Genomic DNA, 23,800 nt, shown 5'->3' with positions numbered 1-23,800 from the left:
ATGGCGGCTTTCATCGACTCCCGTCTGACTGCAGCTGACATTGGCGTCATCGTTGGTTATTTCATTCTTGTCATAGGTATCGGCCTGTTTGTAAGTACAACATATGTAATATATTGCTATTATTTCGTTTCGGTATAAATCCTAATATATATTCCAAGTGGGAGTATCAGTCTCGCTTTTATAATCAGTGTGAAACTTCATGGCGCACTCAGAACCAAAATGAAAGGTATTGAAGCCCATCCACGTGGTGTCACTGAAATTCCACAGCATTGAGACAATAAAACATACAGTGTATATTAATTTTCAAAATTGTTAGACCTTTCCGAATAGTTTCGAATACCAATTTAGATTTTCCGCTATTAGGTCTGTTTTTAAAATCTTCGCGATCACAAAACCTATTCTGGGGTCCCCCGCCGTGATATTGCTGGAATACTGCTAAAAGCGGGGTAAAACTGAACTCACTCACTCAAGATTCGCTCAACTGAAGACCTATAAATTCCTATTAAATTCCTCACTAAATGGTGAAACCATTTAGATGTATTTGATATATCAATTCCTTTTGGTCACCTGTAAATTCTTTTTTTGCCATGCGAGCCATCGTCTGCTGCGCACGGGATTTGTGTAAACACACCTCGCTTTATAGCATATAGTCACGATACAGCTGAAATATTACCGATGTGCCTGTAAATGTTAACTCACTCACTCATTCAAAGCGATGCCAAGGTAACAAGTACTCCCTAAATATAATTATTCTGTCTAGATATTACCCCTCATCGCTAATAGTGATTAACAACGAGCGATTTGTTTTCGGCAAACAAAGCCGATTTGTAGTCTGCAAATGTGATTGTTGCAATAGTGAGTGAGTGAGTTGAGTTTTACGCCGCTTTTAGCACAATTTCATCAATATCATCGCGGGGGACACAAGAAATGGGTTTCACACATCGTACCCATGTGAGGTATCGAACCCAGGTCTTCGGCGTGACGAGTGAACTCTAAATCCATCCTGCTACCCCACCGCCCAATTTTTGCATTACTTTTGGGACACCACTGTAGATTTGGGGCGTCACAATCAAAACATGTCGTGGGGCGATGTCGCAGCCTTGATTACGATTCCCCACATGAGTAAAATTGTCAAGTTCATGTTTAAAGTCCCCATTCATGATGCTACTGGAATATTTCTGAAAACGACCTAAAACCATACTCACCCACTCACTTGATGCAATGCATTCTTTTTAAAAGCGTATGTTCTTCAACGTGAATTTGAACAATGTATTCCGTCGAACCACCCACTTACAAATTCACATATTTATATGTATGAAGATATTAAGCACACTGACTACGAAGCAATGTCCAGATATACATGCATTGAAGTAACGTAATGTATTTTTGTGTCACTTGCAGGCTATGTTCAGGTCGAAAAGAAACACCATCAGCGGCTACTTTCTTGCTGAGAGGTCAATGTGGTTTTTTCCAGTAAGTATGTCATATCCAGTGAAACTTCGTGAGTCTCTAAACCCCACCCCCTTTCCTTTTACAGTCAGTAAGAGGCGATTAACCGGATCGGGGGTTGACACATGCCATCGTCTCCCAGTTGTGTAGATCGATGCTCATGATGTAGATCACTGGATTGTCTGGTCCAGACTCGATTATTTACAGACCGCCGTCATATGGCTGGAATATTGCTGAGTGCCGCTTTAAATAACAAAATAAACTATTACAATCATATACATTTGAGGACATATCTGTATGTGCCTGTTTTGTTAATCAGAAAATTTATGTACAATTTATGTAGCAATATTACAGCTATAAATAATAGAGTCTGGACCAGACAATCCAGTGATTGACACCATGAGTGAGTGAGTTTAGTTTTACGCCGCTATATGGCGGCGGTCTGTAAATATCGAGTCTGGACCAGACCGGTGATCAACAGCACGAGCATCGATCTACGCAAATGGGATATGATGACATGTGTCAGCGAGCCTGACCACCCGATCCCGTTAGTCGCCTCTTACGACAAGCATGGGTTACTGAAGCCACTTCTCAAGCAAATCTTCACGGGTGTAAACAAAAGATAGCTGGATACTAATTATTTGCTGAGTAAGCATTTGACAAGCATTATCATTGCGAACAATAAACAAGAAACTTTCAAGGGGTATCAAGTAATTGTGAAATGTCACTGATTCGTACTTTAAAACCATAATTACTTTCGTTTAGTTTAGTTCTGGACATGAAACAAAATGGAAGGGTTTCGACCAACGGCTGAATGAAATGAATAAAATTATTCAGTTTATTACTCGTGACTGAAGCCATGAGCAACAGCTTGCATTTTGTCAAGCCTGGTCGTCCGATTCAGTTTAGGCGGTATTTCTGACAATCACGGTTATCACTTATCCAATGAGTTTCGACGTTGTGGTGGAAAGGTAGTGAAACAAAACAGGAACTGTCAACGGTAGTTATCGCAAAAAGTGGCCCTGTAACGTAATTCACTCCCTCAGAACCGGAACAACATAAACACAGTGGAATTTCTTTAACGTCTCACGGGCATCTTGTAGTTGCGTGTTTTAATCAATTACACTTATACTGAGTGCGGCGTAACCGCTAGCCACAGAACCAATATTACCTTTAAAACCTATGTGCATCGCATTGTTTATCCAGACAGCATGATATATCTATTCATCATCCCACACTCTCCAGCCAATGATGAGCATCCGTATCTACATGTTTGACGTATATGTTTCATCTGATGAAATGTGGGCGGTGGGGTAGCCTAGTGGTTAAAGCGTTGGCTCGTCACGCCGAAGACCCGGGTTCGATTCCTCAAATGGGCACAATGTGTTAAGCCCATTTCTGGTATTCCCCGCCTTGATATTGCTGGAATATTGCTAAAAGCGGCGTAAAACCAAACTCAGTCAGTCGGATGAAATGAGGAACATAATTGCCAAGAACGAATGATGAAATGTCGTTCACGTTTAGATGAACATTTTTATCGCAAATTAGAATTTTAAGTACTTTTTATGACGGAAAATGATACATTACGGATTCATTTATATGCATATATACTTCATTATATGCCGCACCTTTGCTGTTATTCAAAATCTGGTTTCAAAGTAATAGTACTTTACTATGCAAACGAACGGAAATCGTCGCTCGTCTGCCTCCCATTAAGCTGGAGAAATATCATGAAAACTAGAGCACATATTTTAGAATAACTTCACAGAGATGTTTAATATAGTGATGTGATCAAATTCTGAAATTTTCAACCAAATTGGTGATTTTGTACTTATCCAATATTCTCGATTTTGCATGATTCGTATCATTTGTGACAAACTCGTGTTATTCCGGGACAAGCCGGTTACGGAAAGGAGCGAGTGGTGACGGATGGTTTCGTATATGGAGCTGTACTTACAAAAAAATAGGGGAACTTCATTTTTAATTTACGATTGAAAAAATTGAGAGATATATCGGAGTCAGTCAATGTTGATGTGATAATGTTTGGAGAATGCATCACCACTTAAACTTCCTTATGACTATACTTGTTTGTACAGTAATCGCTCTTGAAAGATGACGTGACATTTGCATGTGTACGATTTTCATTTTTTTTAACAAAAAACGGTTAGGAACAAACACTAACAACTGTGTGATGCAAGATGATTGTCCAAATTAATGGTCTATATACAAGTGTGGACATCGAAGTTATTTTACAATAAAGACTTTAAACATGACGTTAACATTACTGTTTATGATTTTTCGGGCTACCTGATTGGTCTAGGCGGTCACGTGACCGTCGACAGAAAAGTATATTGGCTCCAACCCAGGTCTGACCAACAGTCATATTGACTTGAGTTACTGAAAATAGATTTACTGAAAATATAATTACTTTTCCTGACTAAATGGACATGTTTTGGTTTTTAGAAGCTTGTTTTCGGTAATTACATAATAAAACAATTTTGGGTCTGGTGAATACTGTCAATACCTGTTTTTATGGACCCGCAAAAAGCAAAATTGTCCATAAAAACAGGTATTGATCTCATCACCAGTCTGTAATTGCATAATGCATCACGCACCTGTGAGAAATCCGAACAGGGAGAGGCAGGATGCCACTAAGAGGTAAAAACGTGTGTGGTGTGTATTGAAATTAAATATAAAGCTGGACAAATATTATACGCATGCTATTATCTCTGAATCATTTTTAATACATTTCTGTCGATACTTCGTCAAATGATCTAAACGAAAAAAAACCCGAATGTATTGTTTAGTTTGTGTAAATGCCGTCTTGATACGGCGCATGGAACGGCCGTAACAGATAATGCAAACAATCTCATATGAATAAATTTTGATATCTCCCAAATGTATAGTAAAAATTAACAATATTTCTATACATAAACACGTTTATATGTGATAAAGAAGTAATTTAGAATAATAAATGTTTCCCGATGAAGCAGATTCTATGGTGACAATAGCTGTTTTCAAATAGATAATGAAATTGCCTCCCCATCGTCAATGACCTGTTTTCAGCTACCCTGATTGAGGGCGATGGGGTAGCCTAGTGGTCAAAGCGTTGGCTCGTCACGCGGAAGGCCCCGGGTTTGATTCGCCACATGGGTACAATGTGTGAAGCACATTTCTGGTGTCCCCCGGCGTGATATTGCTGCAATATTGCCAAAAGCGGCGTTAAACCATATTCACTCACTCAGTTACCTTAATATTTTATCCTGGTATGATGATTGTATTTGCATCACTTGCAGATCGGCGCGTCTCTGTTCGTGAGCAATATAGGAACGGAACATTTCATTGGGCTGGCTGGTTCTGGTGCTGCAAGTGGGATCAGTGTTGGAGCGTGGGAACTCAATGTGAGTGATGGCATCCTATTTCATCAATAGTCAGAGTTACGAACAGACACCGTCAATATGCATTCGTCACCAGTTGGTCACGAATGAGTCAATATGACCAAAGTTATTGCTCTGAAATGGGGCCAGGGGTAGGTGGGGTAGCCTTGTGGTTAAAGCGTTCGCTCGTCACGCCGAAGACCGGGATTAATTCCCAACATGAGTTCAATGTGTGAAACGTATTTCTGGTGTCACCTGCCGTGATATTGCTGGAATATTGCTAAAAGCGGCGTAAAACTAAACTGACTGACTCACTGAAAGTGTAAGCAGCCATGCAGACGCAGTATATTTCCTGACGATCCAAACCAGGATCCGCTAATCGTTCGATAAAAAATAGATGATTATGATTATTGATCTGTAACCATTGTTATGTCATTTGATAATGACATCACAGCTAAATGACATTACTATTCTCTTAGCCATTGTAGCAGATCAGCTGTACTTTTTACACTGGAACAGTTAAAAGATTGAATCCTTTGATGACAAATGTATTAACATTTGCCGATAAACGTTCCTGAGTTTTAGCTTTTCTAGACTCGTATTGACATATCCTCTAAAGACTCGATGAGAAAGATTTTCTGAGTTAACATGCCTTCAGTCAAAACCTTTGGTATTTTTCAATACATTGACATCAATAGAGTAACTCTATGACTGATTACTGGTCTTCACGTGTTTTTCGCCTGTAGTTTCCCCATATAGTAAAGTTTGCCGGTCCGTGTTAACAGGCTCTACTGATCCTGCAGATGGCTGGATGGATATTCATACCTGTTTACATATCGTGCGGGGTGAGTAACTATTTATTTAGAGATTGATGGTATAATAGAATTATCAGCTGTATCAAGATTCATGTTTGTGAGTCCCGTGAAGATGTGGTCATGAGCAACCCATTCTTGACGTAAGAGGCGAATGTATGGCCAGACTAATTAAAATTGCAGTTGTATGTCATCGCATTCCAATGCGTAGATCTATGCTCATGATATCAGTCATTGGATATTCTAGCCCCGCCTTGATTATTTATAAAGGGAAAACATTGCTGAACTAACAACAAACAACCACCAATGCCCATGATCTCTTATTTATGTTGTTTTTAAACAAACGTTGAATGTTACACAGAAATGCAAAACAGATTATAAATTTAAATAATTCTGTCGTAATCTGTTTTGACACACTGGCAGCCTCATTATGCTAAAAGTTGGTGTTAATCTTCACTCCAAGTGAACCTTCGCTACCCAGCCAGATATTTCTAAACGTCTGTAACTGCAGAGGGCGCGAGCTGTGTCAGGTATTGCAATTCGCTATATTGCGTCCCCTGTCCCAAATGATCAAAGGTTACAACTTTTATATTTAACTGAGAATGTTCAAACCTGTGTTAAACCATACTGTATGTATACTAGAATAATACCAACCAGGGTCTAGAGCTCTATCGAAAACATATGTTTTCGACACAGAAAAATTGTCATTAATTCATTGATAAACAAGAGATGGGAGCGTTTGTTCGTCCAGATTAGATTCCAGCATGGGTAGAACTTAAGGTCATTTTGCAATGAGACTCGTCACACAACCACCCCACCCGGTATCCACTGTGGCTCATTCCAGCCTTAATACCCACAGTGGGGCGGTGGGGTAGCCAAGTGGTTAAAGCGTTCGCTCGTCACGCCGAAGACCAGGGTTCGATTCCCCACATGGGTACAATGTGTGACACCTATTTCTGGTGTCCTCTGCCGTGATATTGCTGGGATATTGCCAAAAGTGGAGTAAAACTAAACTCACTCACTAATACTCACAACGTTGAACCTTATATAACGCTTCCATAAATATATTTCATTAGCAGATGTAATTAACAATAATGATTCTTATTTTCACAGACCTATACAATGCCGCAGTATCTCGCCAAGAGATTTGGTGGAAATCGACTGCGGATCTATTACGCAATGTTAAACCTTATTCTCTGCATGCTGACAAAGTGTTCGGTGAGTCGTTTCTTTTATATTTAACTGAGAATGTTCAAACCTGTGTTAAACCATACTGTATGTATACTAGAATAATACCAACCAGGGTCTAGAGCTCTATCGAAAACATATGTTTTCGACACAGAAAAATTGTCATTAATTCATTGATAAACAAGAGATGGGAGCGTTTGTTCGTCCAGATTAGATTCCAGCAGAATCTAAACGCAATCTTACGCAAGGAGACTCTGTAATAGAGGCGACCCGTGAAGATCCAGGTTAGAATTGATCTTCAGTTGCCCTATGCTAGTCGTAAGAGGCGAATAACGGGATCGGGTGATCGCTGACTTGGTTGACACATGTCATCGTGTCCCAATAGCGCCGATCGATGCTCATGTTGTTGATCACTGGATTGTCTGGCCCAGACTCGATTATTTACAGACCGCCGCCATATAGCTGGAATATTGCTGAGTGCGGCGTAAAATTAAACTCACTCACACTGTAACAGAGACAGAGCAAACCATGTTAGAAGGCGAGGGATGCAGGTTGTGCACTACCCTTGTCACAAAGTCAACAGAATTCCTGACAGAGGTGCTGTTCCAGGTCACCAGTAGCTGGGAAATATAGGCAGCCTAGTGGTTAAAGCGTCCGCTCGTCACGCTGAAGAAACGGGTCTGATTTCCCACATAGGTATAATGTGTGAGATCCATTTCTGGTGTGCCACGCCGTACTATGGCTGGAATATTGGTAACAGCGGCGTAAAACCATACTCACCTCACTCACTGAAAAAAATAGTGTTTGTATTTCCTGCTTATATTTCCATTCACCAAAGGTATGAGGTACAAATTTTATGATCGACAACTTCTTTAACTGCAACAGATGCGACTTTTCGGTGAAAAATGCCAACACTTGTTTGATAACGGTGTTGGCATTTACACCGAAACGTCGCATATTTTGCAATTAAGGAGTTGTCAATCCATAACATGTGTTCCTCTATATCTTACCAGATTTTACAAGCCACTTAAAGAAGTTATATTACAGCCATAAGCTGATTGTGCAATTGTGTACCAACATACAAAAGTGGCCATGTCCATCTGACTCACTGATTGACTGAGTTTGGTTTTACGCCGCCTTTAGCAATATTCCAGCAACATCACGGCGGGGGACACCAGAAATGGGCTTCACACATTGTACCAATGTGGGGATTCGAACCCGGGTCCTCGGCGTGACGAGCCAACGCTTTAACCACTAGGCTACCCCACCGCCCCATGTCCATCTGATAGTGGTTGGAATCTATATTGTGTATGCGATGGTAAACCACTTATTGTTGCAATAATTGTTGAATGGAACGATTTGTTGCTTTCAGGGGAATCTCTACACAGGTGCGTTGTTCATCCAACAAGCTCTCAACTGGGATATGTACGTCAGCATCGTGCTGCTAATCGTTGTTACTGCCGTCCTCACATTTACAGGTGATCAGTCTCATTTGTATATATCACGACCTCAACAGTGTAAGAGATTATCCTCGCTTTATGAAATAGACTCATCTCTGCAATGTATTATCATCCAGGGCCACTTGCACAAAGCAATCTTGAGGTAAAGGCTATCATAAGTTCATGTTAAACTTTAAGAGTAAAGATTATTTTCGGACCGAGGTAACTTTGTGCAAGTGGTCTCAGACTTTGATGTAACAAAGGGTGTTGCTATCACTTCAGGTGGTCTGACAGCTGTCATCTACACAGACACACTGCAGGCTACAGTGATGATCGGAGGGGCCCTCTACCTCATGGGAGCAGGTATGTTTGACTGTGTCTGACATTGTTTTACACTGACATTGAGCTCGCTTCATACAGTGATTGTTGGAAGGTTTGGTTTGGTTGTTGTTTACCAAACAGGTGCGCGTGCTGCTCACAATACGATACGCAGTCAAACCGTCTAATTGTTGATATATTCGGGACACTATTTAATTGGTAAAATCATTCATTTATGTTTTCTCTAAAGAGTGTTAAATTCTGACATAGAAGCCGAGACCTTTTATACAATTAATGGAAATTAGGTAAGATATATATTAATTAGCAAACCAATGCCGTCTTTTTCCGACGTCGCAAAATGCATAAAATAAGCCATGACGTCAACTAAAATGTTGTATTATTATCAGTTATTTCATTACATTTGAAGATATGGCTAGTACTCCGTTAATAATGCTGCAAAATTGGTCATAATACATCTACACAAACAGGAGAACATGGGAATCTAAGAACTAACTTACCTATCGGATAGGGTCATCCAAATCGCTATTACCTGCTTTCTCAAGAAGTACATTGCCATCTTTTCTTATAAATTGTGAAACTACCAAAACGTATCCGCTCACATTGTTGAACTTTGAATTGGAATAGTTTGGTTCACCGTGAACACAACATAACGAAAATATAGCGTCCGTATCCACAACGAGTTTTCTCCAAGTGATCTGAGTTACATTGACCCAGTGTTACGCATAGCGGAGTTATGCCCCGTTATCTTTATACGCGTATGACCTCTCTGTCGTCGGTTGACGTCATAGCAGAAAATCCATTTTTGGCACTTATCGCGAGTCATTTTTAATGTTGAGCGTGTAACGTTAAACATTAGCACATAAACCCATGATTTCATATACACTTATGTCGTTCAGATATCAGGCTGTATTTCCTTCGCTCACACTTTCTGTGAAGATGCCAAATTAAAAAATTCCTAGCAGAGTGCTTTTATCGGTGCACGACAAAAAGCGGAGAAATTGACAGTTTTTAACGCGTAACAAAATTTTGGACAACATTTAGCAGTGTCTATTTCTAAAACCGCCGAGGTAGTCGCACTTATATTTATACCAACGGATAGGAAATTAAATATTCTACATTTCTGTGTAAATTTATAGCCGTACGCAGATGCAGGACCACAAGAGCGCAATTCTCGCACTACATTCACTTTTCAAGCCTTTTGAAAATGTGCGGCTGAAAAAAACCCTCGTAGACTATCGGCATCCAGTGCCGCGATTACAGGGCTATGCCTGGCTTACGCCTGCTGGGTAGGTGACGTAAATATAGAGCGCTACGACTGGCGTAACTTTAACTACGTCTAATATGTGCATACCGGTTTACGTTACGTAAATTTACGCCCGAATAACCCCATTTGTGGCGAGTCCTATCATGAATTAGTGGACGCGGTGACTACCGGTTGTCTGAACTTGCACGTAAACCATGCTGCCATACCCCAGGTGGAATTAATGATGAATACGCTGACAAAATATGAAGGACCCAAGAGACGTCAGACTAAAGTATGCCCAGTGAAGGGAAATGTAAGCACAGTGATTAAGTTTAAAGTTGTTTAGTTGTGTAAATATACATGTTTGTTTTGCAACTCATTGCTACTTATCATTATATCGACCAAGCACTTTCACATTTAGTAACTCTTTTCCAGAAAGCAGCTGATCACACAAAAACCATATATAATGGTTTATTTCCTTCACAAACAAGAACTCAACCACCTTGGTGGGATCAGGACTTAGAAAACTTAAAGCATGACAAATATGCAGCACTCAGAGCCCATAGAGATCACAATGCAGACTTTAATATCTTCAGACAGTTACGAACACTCTTCAAATGTACATTCAAGCAAAAAAGATTAAATTTCCAAACTAAACAGAAAGATAAACTAGTAGCAGCAAGCACCAACCCTAAATTATTTTGGAAAACACTTAAAAATTACAGATCTTCACCACAACTTTCACCCAATATCACATGCCAACAGTGGACAGATCATTTCTCAAATCTGTTATGCATTAATACTTCGCAAAAGACACCAGAACATTTACCTTCACCTTTACAATCTACAAGCAACAATGATTCTTTTTTGAACCAACCATTTTCCGAACAAGAAATATCTACAACTATTCTCTCTTTGCCAGTCAGTAAAGCCCCTGGTCCAGACGGAATTGCTAATGAATTTCTAAAGGAGTCGAGATGTTTCATTGTTCCTACCCTCACTGTCCTTTTCAACAGAATTTATGACTCTGGCTATTTCCCTCCCAGTTGGGGTAAGAGCATTATTTGCCCTTTGTTGAAATCCGGCGACAAGTACGACCCCGATAATTATCGTGGTATATCCCTCATTGATTCCCTTTGTAAATTATTTACATCAATTCTAAATAAAAGATTAAAAATCTGGTGTGATTTAAATAATGTCATTTGTGAATATCAGGCTGGCTTTAGGGAAAACTATTCTACAACAGACCACATTTTTACACTTCAGGCTGTCATACAGAAATATTCATGTAAAAAACAGGGCAGATTTTATTGTCTTTTTATCGATTTTTCAAAAGCTTTCGATATTCTTAAACATGATATACTTATAGATTCTCTTCATAAGGTTGGATAAGATGGGAAGTTCTTAGATATTATCACATGTATGTATAATTCACTCTGTGCCTGCGTTAGAACCCCTGAGGGACTTTCTAAGCAATTTTCTTGTAATGTGGGTACCCGCCAGGGTTGCATTTTAAGCCCTCAGATATTTATAATATTTATTAATCATTTATGCACAATTATGCAAAATGAAGGTGGTAAGGGAATAGTTGTCAATGCTGTTTTCAATAATGTGTATGCCCTTATGTTTGCTGATGATGTTTCGGCTCTTTCGGACACTTGTATTCAACTGCAGAAAAAGATAAATGCCCTTGAAATATTTTGCGAGGAAACAGGAATGAAAGTAAACCTTAAGAAAACAAAAGTGGTTGTTTTCAGAAATGGTGGGCCTCTTAGATCTTATGAAAAGTGGTATTTTAATGGGGAACAAATAGAAACAGTATCTTTTTATAAATATCTTGGCATCATATTTACACCAAAACTTGTCTGGTCCAGGGCACAATTATGTTTAGCTTCTCAAGCTAGAAAGGCAATTTTATCAATTAATCACTTTCAAAGGAAATCCGGAAACATTATCTGTACAGATCTATTCAAAATTTTTGATGCACTGATCACACCAATATTATGCTATGGATCAGAAATATGGGGAACTTCCTATTGTAAAAGTATTGAATCGGTACAGCTTGATTTTTGTAAAAAGTATCTGAAAATAAATAGGTCATCTTGTAATTCCATGGCCCTGGGTGAATGTGGCAGATTGCCCCTGCAGCTTAATTATATGACCCGTGTAATGAAATATCGGTGTAGATTGTTACAACTTCCTCATGACAGATTACCTTTTCAAAGCTACCTTATGCTCAAGTCTTTAGATGATAGTGGTAGAACTACATGGGCATCAAAAGTTAAAAATCTTCTGTTTAATTTTGGTTTTGGATATGTTTGGTTGAGCCAAGATGTTGGTGATGTAAGGATGTTTATAAGCTTATTTAAACAAAGACTATCAGATAATTTAAAACAGTCCTGGTACTCTTCACTGAGTAATTCTTCCAAATGCAACTATTATCAGTATTTTAAATCAGCGTTAAATGTTGAATGTTATTTATCGTTTAACCTTTCAACACATTTAAGAGCTGTTTTAGCACAATTTAGGTGTAGTAATTTTAAAATAGCTGTAGAAACTGGGCGTTATAACAACACTGATTATAATCAAAGATTTTGTATATCATGCAAATCTAAAGGTCTTACCTATATTGAAGATGAATTCCATGTACTGTTCATTTGTGAGTCCTATTCACACCTAAGAGAGAGGTTTATTACAAAATGTGTTAAAAAGCCTCATACTGTATACTCTTTAGCAAATCTTTTCAAGAATACTAATGTAGACACAGTAAAATCTGTTGCCTTGTATCTATTTTATGTTAAAAGGATTATTATAAACACACATGAATGCACATTGTGCCCCTGACTACACTGAAATTTCCTTTGAATGTATTTTGGGCCTATGGCCTTTTACTGCAAATAAACTCTGACTCTGACTCTGATTAAGTTTAAAGTTGTTTAGTTGTGTAAATATACATGTTTGTTTTGCAACTCATTGCTACTTATCATTACATTAACTAAAAATGTCGGAAGCGCACGTAGAATCCCCAAAACATGCCCGCAATAGGTCCGAGAAAACAATCTCTCACCGTCCATGGCATTATCTTTGTTAAAAATATCACATGAGGGAACACGATTTTTTCTTCTTTCAATATAACGACAGATATTTTTCACGATTTTCTAAACAATTTAAACGAATACGAATAAGTACTCGCAATTATTTTTATCAAAGCACTGCAATCATTACGGGCGTTCTGACTGGTTCGTCGTATGTTCTCACAAAACAAGCATCGAGAGGGGGACGAGTCTTCTTTGAGGCCCCATCAGTAAAATAGGACTTTACTATTTGCAATAGAGTGCTCTAATATTTGCGATGGAAGACTCTGACCTTTGCAATAGTGTGCCCTGATGTTTGCACTAGTGAGCTCTAATATTTGCGATGGAAGACTCTGACCTTTGCAATAATGGGCCCTGATGTTTGCACTAGTGGGCTCTAATATTTGCGATGGAAGACTCTGACCTTTGCAATAGTGGGCCCTGATGTTTGCACTTGTGGGCTCTAATATTTGCGATGGAAGACTCTACCTTTGCAATAGTGGGCCCTGATGTTTGCACTAGTGGGTTCTAATATTTGCGATGGAAGACTCTGACCTTTGCACTAGTGGGCTCTAATATTTGCGATGCTCATGGTGAGTAAGTAAGCACGCAGGCATGTGACCCGGCGGGTTAGTTCATTCTTATAAATACTGCCACTAACACCTGGGGTGGCCTGGTTATTAAAGCTCATTTCTAGTGTTTCCCGCCGTTATATTGCTGGATTATTGCTGCATGCGGCGTAAAAGTAAACTCACTCACCAAGAACATCTTCCTGAGGCCAATGGGTATCCTCTATCATGTATCAAAATAATACAGAACTGAACAGAGCAGCACACAAAGAAATTGGTATCTTTGAACCCATCATCGTATCACATCCATGACAGAGTACAGGGTTCAATTATGTACGGTGAATTGTATATGGTATTTAATAAGATATCTATCTGGGCTAGTCATGTAAAGCTAAGACTGTAATGACTTTAATCCAGCTAAAAGTGATGAGTACATTTAACTCTGTTAAAGATGCGCTTCACCTATGAGCCAACTGGGCCTCTCTTAGATAAAAATATATGAAAAATATCTCTCAGGACATTTCATTGCAATATGGCATTTACTTATTGTGCATTCCATTCAAATATTGAATACGAGGATAGATAATGACCATTATTTCATTTTTTCAGTCAACAACCGATTCCCTCTCTGTTCCGTCAATAAACTCACTTAACATAGCTGCGTCATTCAAACGTGGGATAAAGCGATGGTGAACTAAGACGTGACAAATTCAGGGCTACTACTGCTGCAGTCAGATTTTATAGCAATAAACAAAACCTGTGAAATCTTCAGCAGATTTATTTCATGATATAATAACATGGGTGCAGTCTTATGTGAATGTATGTGTCATTTCAAATATGTCCCTACACAATCAAATAATTTCATATTAAACCACTGTGCACAAGAAGACAAAGTCGTCGATACCCCCAGCAATGGTAAAATACACTTCATGAATATGTCAACTAGTTATGACTATGTCAAATGTACGGTTTGATGTAACTCTGTAATGTTGATTATGGAAATGGAGTGGTACACTTGATTTAAGTCATAAGATTTTTGAATAACCACAATGGGGAAAGAGAGTAGTGGAGGTTTTAATGTTCTGCTCTGAAAGAAAGCACTACAATCAATTTCATTCAAAGTACTACTTGTTGCCGTGGAAACGCTTAAGTGTGTGTGTGTGTGTGTATTGATACACACACACACACATACATACGTACATACATAGTTATAGTATAGTACCGTCTCAATACCCTGACCCGTTATGATCATGTGACTAATAGATTAAACAATGTAATATGTTACTCTTTCATGATTAAAAGGTTGTATTGTCTTTGAAGACTTAGACATAATTTAGAATATATTTAAATATAATACATGGTTAAGATATTGAAAAACTCGAAAGTTTAGCCCCGGAACTGAAGAATGTATTGCCAGTTCTTGCAAATTTGATGTCAAGAATTAATATAACCAGTATCCGTGTAGAGTAGGGTAACAGTGCGTGGGGTACCCGGGTAGAAACTTTGGACCCGGCCTTATTATAAAGATCCGTGAAATGGTGCCTTTTGACGATTTGAAAGTTTACAAAACTTGATATTGGAGACTGGCTATTCTCTGAAGTTTGACGTATATTGTTTCATCATCAGGTTTCTATGAAATCGGTGGGTTCTCGGGGCTTCTGGAGAAGTATCCCCAGGCTGTTCCAACCAACGTGAGTGCCATTGTGCCCGGTACCACCTGTCATCACCCAGACAAGCAGGCGTTCCGCATGTTGCGTGGGGCAACAGATGACTACATGCCCTGGCTCGGCTTCCTTCTTGGACAGACACCTGGGTCCATCTGGTACTGGTGTATCGACCAGGTAACCTAGAGGATGGAGTGTGAGAGGGCCATCACAAACACGTATATGTTTTGTGTGTTGTTTTATAAAAACTGTACCTGTGGGAGATCGATTTCTGCTGAATGGATCACTCACAGGTTTGAGGATATTCAATGACCTAAATACTGAGAGACCCTCAGTCTCATTTTCTGCTGACACGATAAGACAGACGTAACTGTTTCATGTTATGCCACTATTTACCTCCTACACTTTTGGTAAACAAATCAGCGTAACACCCACCCTCCAAGCCTGAACAGTTCTTTGTCCCATTCGCGACCGTCCTGAAAAATATTTCATGTGTTGCCTAGGTGATCATTCAGCGAGGCCTGGCGGCCAAGAGTGTATCGCATGCTCAGGGGGCCACACTAATGGCTGGTTTCATCAAAATACTTCCTCTGTTCATCATGGTGATGCCAGGAATGATCAGCAGAATATTGTATCCAGGTGAGCTAAATTCATGCACATTGATTCCCAAGTTCATCTGTTTTCAGATGATTCACTCTTGGCTCTTCATCCACACATCGCAGTGTCTGGAGTCATTGTAACGACAGGTTTGATAACGTGAACGTAAGCTTAGGGAACGTGACACATTTGGAGACGTGTCTGTAAAGATGTCGAGCAAAAACACTCAGATTGCCATGAACACCTCCATATTCTCCATGGAAGGATCACTGGACTGAATTACCGTCACAGCACGCTTGCTCCAGAAGTGGTCCACAACTAGAAGGGATAGGATAGGATATTTATATAGGATAGGATATTTATATAGCGCACTTATCCACGCACTAGTACATGCTAAATGCGCTGGTATTTTTTTCCCTCGATCATTGGATGTCAATCTCAACGGCACATCGCATTATCAATCTCAACTCCCTGGGGAGTATACAACTCTTGCGGCCACAAGGCGCACAGAGTTATTGTGGCTTTCTCATCCTAACTACTACACCCAGATGCAAACCATGGCCTGACTACACCCAAAAGCAAAATATGACCAGCTGTAAGACTTGACATGGGGAATCAAATATCACCCGATAGGTGATCCAAGCTGAACTCTCTGCTTCAAGGGCAGTTAACAGGGTGCCGTTGTACAAAGGGATTTTAGCGCTAAGATGACCGTAACTCCCATACCTTAACATGGACCTACGCCAGTTGCTAGGTACAACGGCACCGAGGACCCTTTGGTCTTCGGGAATTGACTCGATCAATGCCACACCAGACATACGAATATTTTGACAATGTTGATCCAGTTATTTCAAACATTCATTTGAAATGCGGAACTTGTGGACATGACATGCAAAGTGCAAGTTGAATTCAAACTATTGCTTTGAATATTTTTTAATAATTCGTAGTCCCAGATAACTATATTAAAATCGTGATCTAAACATATACCTCGTGCTCAATCTCCAAGTTACTTCTTCTTTGATACTATAACTGTTGGACAACAAAATTATCTGTATTATAAAGGCACAACACTGTATGTACGTGAAGTACTATTTTGGTCTTATTTGTGTAGATGATGTTGCATGCACCAACCCAGACTACTGTATGTCGGTGTGTCAGAGCAGAGCAGGCTGTTCCAACATCGCTTACCCCAGACTGGTCCTGGGGCTTATGCCTGATGGTGAGTTTTTTGTCATGAAATTCTCGCAAAGTAGAAGTATAATATAAATTACCTAAAACAACTTGCTGCAGAGCATTCAAAATATTCTTTTGCACACCCAGGTTCCCAGGATTGATGATGGCTGTGTATGAGGATGTGTCATTTCTTGTCTACGCAGGTGCCCGATGGCTTTTGATGGCTGTGCTAAATATCGTTGTAAATATCGTTGTCTTTTGTCCACACACAGGTACCTACGAACTCATGGTGGCTTTGTTGTCTCTCTGCCTGTCTTATCTTGTCCACAACCTGCTGTCTATCACAGCATGAATTTCTCTTGCCAGCTCTTGGATTGATGAAGGCTAAGCTACATATCCGGAAATATAATGTTTCTACTCTACACACAGTTGGCTATGTTAACCATAAATGGGCTTCACACATTGAACCCATGTTGGGAATCGAACCCGGGTCTTTAGCGTGACGAACGAACACTTTAACCCCACCGCCCCGTATGCTATATATCAGTTACTGATGATGTTTTCCTCTTGTGCACATACAGGTGTCTGAAGATAAATGATGTCTTTCATTTTTATCTATGAATGGTGATAACTTTCCGTGTAATTACACAATGGTCCTCAAGGGCTGATGCTTTTTTTGTTGTCAGTCTATGCGTGGCGTTTCTCATTTTGTCTCCACACAGGTGCCCGATGACGGATGACGTCTATCTTGTCAGTCTATGCATGACTTTTGTCATCTTGTCTCCATACAGGTGCCCGAGGGATGATGACGTCTGTCTTGTCAAACTATGCATGACTTTTATCACCTTGTCTCCATACAGGTGTCCGAGGGATGATGACGTATATTTGCCAATCTACGCATAACTTTAGTCATCTTGTCTCCACATAGGTGCCCGATGACGGATGACGTCTATCTTGTCAGTCTACGCATGACTTTTATCATCTTGTCTCCACACAGGATCCCGATGACGGATGACGTCTATCTTGTCAGTCTATGCATGACTTTTATCATCTTGTCTCCACACAGGTGCCCGAGGGCTGATGACGTCTATCTTGTCAGTCTATGCATGACTTTTATCATCTTGTCTCCACACAGGTGCCCGGGGGCTGATGATGGCTGTGATTGTAGCAGCCCTCATGAGTGACCTCGACTCCATCTTCAACAGCGCTAGTACGTTGTTCACCATTGATATATGGAAGCGGATCAGAAAGACGGCCTCGGTTACAGAACAGATGCTAGTTGGCAGGTGCTTGTTAACTATCTTCCAGATATGTATGTATGGATTACAGATTCTCATGACATATGGAAGACTGTTGTTGGTGAATCCCCATCATATAGGCTGGCATTTTCTGAACGCACCGATATGTCAGAACTGGTTACCACTGTGGCACTATAAACACTGACGTTGTCCTCCTTGAATAATATCAACTGTTTCAATTAATTCAATGGACAAAGGACGACGTTCATCGAACGTGTTTGTTGTCATATACCACCACAATAAGTAACAGTGGGTTCTCTTTCCTCTATTTCGTTGACGGTTTTATCCAAGTTCTGGTGTTTTGTAATTACAGGGTGTTTATTGTGATAATGGTTGCCGTATCCATAGCATGGGTACCCGTGATTAAAGAAACCCAGAAAGGTCAGGTGTTCATCATCCTCAACGAGGTAACCAACCACTTCACCCCTCCTTTCGCTGCTGTGTTTCTACTGGCTGTGTTAGTTCCCAGGGTCAATGAAAAGGTGTGATGTTTGTACAATGCCGTCCGGTAATTTCGCGCACCTAAGCACATCGATCGCAACACGGCACTTAATGTCTCTTATTTTTTGTGGTTTACGTGACTAAACATGCTGGTATGCGTCCTATTTACCTAGAAATATAAGTTTTATTGACGACTATAAGATTCTAACGTATTATGTATTATTCTAACGTTGCATACGGTTGACCTTACCGGCGTTCTGACGACATCGCTTGCTGTCTGGTAATTCTGCGCACCAACTGGTGCGCATAACATCCAGCTGGAAATCCGAAGTATGGAAGAGTATTAGGGCCAGATTATTTTCAAAAACAACTTCATCAATTTAAGGTAGAATGATTCATATTAAATCCAATTATGAATAATGAAGAAAAGGGTTTAAAAGTCTGAGGAATTCAAGCGTAAATGTGGTAGCAGACGATGTTTACCTTCGATAAGAAAGTACGCAATTGCACGCGGAAGTACCGGACTCGCTTGTGTATATACTCATGGGAAAAAGTGTCGCAACACTCAATTTTGTTTCTCATAGTATCAACATATCACCGTTAGCCATAGCAGCAGAACTTAAGTTTAACTTACTATCTGGATTAACTGACCCTTAGTGAATAACAGCAAATCTAGATGCACTGACTGACTGAGTTTGGTTTTACGCCGCTTTTAGCAATATTCCTGCAACATCACGGCGGGGGACACCAGAAATGGGCTTCACACTGAGAAGGAAAAATTGTAGTTTATTTAGAGAAGCAAACATGGCAAAAATATTGTTCATTTTGTACTGCTGGCATACAATCCTCAGGGAATAACAAAAACATCAATAAGCGAGCACAATGTCAATATCTGGTGTAACCTCAGCTTGTTCCAATGTATCACGATTTTGTACTGGAGGAGCTCTCTGGTGTATGTTGGCGCACACAATGTCCAAAAGATGATCTCTCTACCGAAGTTGGTAGGTGACTTTGGGCCGGTGTGTTAGACAAACGGCCATGTGGAAGTCACTTGACATGAACGGTAGAGGTTTTGTGATTATGAGAAGGCCTGTATTCTCCCTGGGACTTGTCCTCCTGGTCGACCTGAACGCTGAGGTTCCTCAACGTCGTTTCCTGATGTGTTTCTGCCCAATCAGCTGATGGTCAATGGATCACAAGCAACATCTCGTACAATAACCCTCAATGACATGCCAGCACTCCGCATACCAATAACGTGCCATGTTTGAGTAGACGTCAGTTGAGGAGGCCCCATATATGCCTTTCAACGAAATCAATTGATTCATTTATCCATTTGAAAGAGCAGTTTACTGAAACTAGGGGACGGGCATGTCCAAAATTAATGTATAATGCACCCGGAGGCTCAAAACAATCATACTAGCAAACATACATATGAGATGATTATAAAGGCTATGCGATGGTTAAAACTTACAGGTGTTGCGATACTTTTTTCCATGTGTATATTTAATTTTATGTTGAATATTAAATGAGTTGACATTCACAAATTCTCTCCATTTATCTAATTATGCTAATTTCATGTTCAACCGTCTTGGGACACACGAACACATGTGTGCATTTGTGTTTTCCAAAACTACTGTTATCTAGTTTTGAATGTCGCAACAAGTATAATTTATTTTGGTTTCAATAGTAACACTATTGCAAAGCTAAATTAGCCCACATATTAGTCACGATTGATTGTAGCTATTGATCGATATCACAAAGACAACCCCTTTTAACATTTGGCTATCTCTGTGTTTGGAAAACCGAGATGTATATGGTTCTGATTGCAGGGTGTGTTCTGGTCTCTGATGTACGCCTTCCTGGTCGGGGCGGTGCGTCTGGTCCTGGTTCTGTCTTTCCAGGGGGAAGGCTACTGTGGAGCGTCATCAACCACGACGATACCTGCAGTTGTGAGGAACATGCACTACATGTACTTCGCCCTGTTCCTCTTCCTGTCCACTGGTCTGATAGCTCTTGTCATCAGCTTCTTGACAACGCCTCCACCAGAGGAATGCGTGAGTTTAAAACACACCAGCTTCAGATTATAACAACCAACACTCACCACAGCCTTCCTTGTGCAGTTGAACGGGCGTCTTTCTAGGGACGGACGCACGCACGCACGCGTTTTGCTTTTGTTTGTTGTTGCAGCAATATTGCAGCTATAAATAATAGAGTCTGGACCAGACAATCCTGTGATTGACACCATGAGTGAGTGAGTGAGTTTAGTTTTACGCCGCTATATGGCGGCGGTCTGTAAATATCGAGTCTGGACCAGACCGGTGATAACCAGCATGAGCATCGATCTACGCAAATGGGATATGATGACATGTGGTAACCAAGTCAGCGAGCCTGACCACCCGATCCCGTTAATCGCCTCTTACCATGGGTTACTGAAGACCAATTGTCACCGCACGCGTCCACACACGTACGTGCCGTCATGATATATGTGTATCGTAGTCTCGTATGTGTACATTTACAGAAACATTAAGATGATTTCCATTTACCCTCAAGTATTATAGATCTTAATCCTGTATATATTTCAGTAATTGGTTCATTTCAATCACCACACAGCTTGTACAAATTAAGTCTTTCTTTCTGTGTCTGTCAATACAGATTACTAGGGGATTCAGGTTACGAGTTCGTTCGCTTGTGACGCCGGAACCTGGGTTCGATTCCCTACGTGGGTAAAATGTTTGAAGCACATTTGTGATGTCCCCTACCGTGATATTACTGGAATATTTCTAAAAGCGGCGTAAAACTAAACTCACTCATTCATTATCAATCTATGTTTGACGTACGAAGTGTGAGTGAGTTAGGCAGAGGCGGCAGAGGTAGCTGATAACGTATTATCGTTACCAGACGTCGTCGATCGCTGATGATAATGTCAATCAATTAGAATATATATTTCCTACAGGTCGCCGCCAGCTCTCTGGTATTCAGGCGAGTGCGGCATTAAAAAACCCAACCCCATCACATATGGACCCATGCACGCACGCACGCACGCACGCACGCACGCACGCACGCACGCACGCACGCACGCACGCATGCACGGTGAAGGGCTCACTCATCCTTGATCCCGGTTTCATTTTAGAACATTTGTTTTTGCCCAGTTGAAAAACACTACATTGTGGAGTTACCGAAACAAAGTCAAAGCCATCACCGACGGGAGTAAGAACATTGATGTTAACCTGAAGATCATCAACGACGCTGACGGTCACGAAATTGACTCCATTACGCCACAAGACGACGCTGCTCCGCCGACGGTTACCGAGAATTCTGATGTGGAAGAGACATATGTTGACCTGCTTCAGGCAGAAACTACAGGTGATCACGACTTACACAATATACCACCAATATAATATATTCTGTACATACGATGAACCACCTCCGTGGTGTAGTGGTTAGAGCGTCCGCCCGGAGAGCGGAAAGTCGCGGATTCGATCCCCGACCGCGTCATATACCAAAAGACGTTAAAATATTGTACTTGTTGGTACCTGCCTGGCGCTCGGCATTAATGGGTACAACAAGGACTGGTCGGCTCGGAGTCAGTATAATGTGTCTGAGTGGGGTATTCATGCTTCACTGCGGCATGGTATCTCAGTGAGCTAGCACTATAAAACCAGCTTAAGTCTGGGCTAGTACGAGCAGGCGCACATACACATACACACACATGCACGTCGTCATATGAGCGAAATATTCTCAAACACCACCTTAAACCAAATTTCATCTCACCTCACCTGTACATACGATGAGAAAACATAAAGAGTGTCTCTCTGAAGTGAGTAAAACGTAATTAACTTTCAGCGTAAACAACGTATGAGGACATTTCGATAGTCTTTATGCAGCTTTTTAACTATTTATGTACAATAGATGATAGTACATGATGTCCCCGTAGGGATTCGAGTTGAATACACCCTGGTTTACGTATGCTTGTCAACCGAGGTGATATTATACAATTATGGACTGGTGTCGAGGTCAATACATGTTTTTTTGGACCCGCGAAAAGCAATAAATAAATCATTGGATCAACCGAACTGAAGTCAATAATCAAACCCAGGTCATCGGCGTATTGCAAGTAACATTGCGGAAGGGTAGTTGATTGGAGGTCGATGCTCATTTTGTCAGTGACTGGATTGTATTGTCTTGAGTCCAGTTCCACTAGAGATCTAAAAACTGCAATAATCGCAAGCCTATGCTAAAGAAAGGGACTTACGATTACCTTAGCGCTACGATCACTTTGTGAAACCGGGCCTCGACTTGACTTATGACAGACCGCCATCTTGTAATTGGAAGATTTTAGTCTGTCATACAGACCCTGAAACAAATATACCCAATACAGCCAATGCAAGTCTATATTACTACGAAGAAAATCTTTCAGTTTACTTTTATTATATTTTATGAAAGTCATTTAGGAACTGTTCATGGATGGAAATATGTTCGCGGAGTAGATATCAGTTTAGGAATATTTCGGTTTTTAGGAGTTTAAAACCGAACAAATCTTCCAGTAATAAATACGTTTTATGAACAGTAAACTGTTTGAGTATCGTGGACAAATGCTAGAATCAATCAGGAAATTACAACTAAATTTAAATAAAACTGTTTTTGCTCTTCCACAGCCACGAGGAGTGTTGCCAGGAGAATGTTCAACTACGTGTTGGGTATTGACAAAGTCCAGGAAAGCACCGAGAATGATGAGGAGTTCCATAATCACGTGTTCGTTCTTGCTGCCCTCAAACAAACCAGGCTGGAGAAAGTGGTATTGACCATTGGCCTTCTGAGTATACTCTCAGTTGGAGTAGCCATGTTCGTTTTCTGGTCTGTCTATAACTTCGACACAAACGAATTCTATCCCGAAGGTGCCGAGGATCTTCTCCCTGGTGATGAACAGTTTCTTCACAATTCTATGAATCATACAGCCAAATACATGTCGGACACAGTCCTCGGCAACAGAACTCTGGTATAATCTTTGTGTCAATCTGTCTTTGTTTGTTTGTTTGTTTGTTTGTTTGTTTGTTTTAAATACTATTTGTCACGGAACAATATCCCAGCTTTGTGAAAGCGGTCTTTGAATAATCGTGACAGAGCAAGACAATCCACT

The 23,800-nt window shown here is 40.4% G+C and overlaps 1 protein-coding gene across 1 annotated transcript; it reads left to right on the top strand.

Annotated features, from left to right (window-relative positions):
* Window positions 1-23,665, top strand: LOC124268245 (sodium/myo-inositol cotransporter-like). The gene is made up of 15 exons (XM_046703285.1): window positions 1-90; window positions 1,402-1,473; window positions 4,746-4,850; window positions 5,612-5,671; window positions 6,752-6,856; window positions 8,199-8,304; window positions 8,548-8,628; window positions 15,117-15,331; window positions 15,658-15,793; window positions 16,863-16,970; window positions 18,060-18,210; window positions 18,536-18,704; window positions 20,493-20,717; window positions 21,813-22,026; window positions 23,319-23,665. The coding sequence occupies exons 1-15, from the start codon at window positions 1-3 to the stop codon at window positions 23,663-23,665; spliced, it is 2,184 nt and encodes a 727-aa protein (XP_046559241.1).
* The last annotated feature ends 135 nt before the right edge of the window (window positions 23,666-23,800 follow it).

This window comes from Haliotis rubra, unplaced genomic scaffold, assembly GCF_003918875.1.
Source record: "Haliotis rubra isolate DU_JTF1 unplaced genomic scaffold, ASM391887v1 Scf137, whole genome shotgun sequence".
NCBI classification, from domain to species: Eukaryota; Metazoa; Mollusca; class Gastropoda; order Lepetellida; family Haliotidae; genus Haliotis; species Haliotis rubra.
The sequence above is the reverse complement of the archived record's forward strand: the minus strand, read 5'-3'. Positions and strand labels throughout refer to the sequence as shown.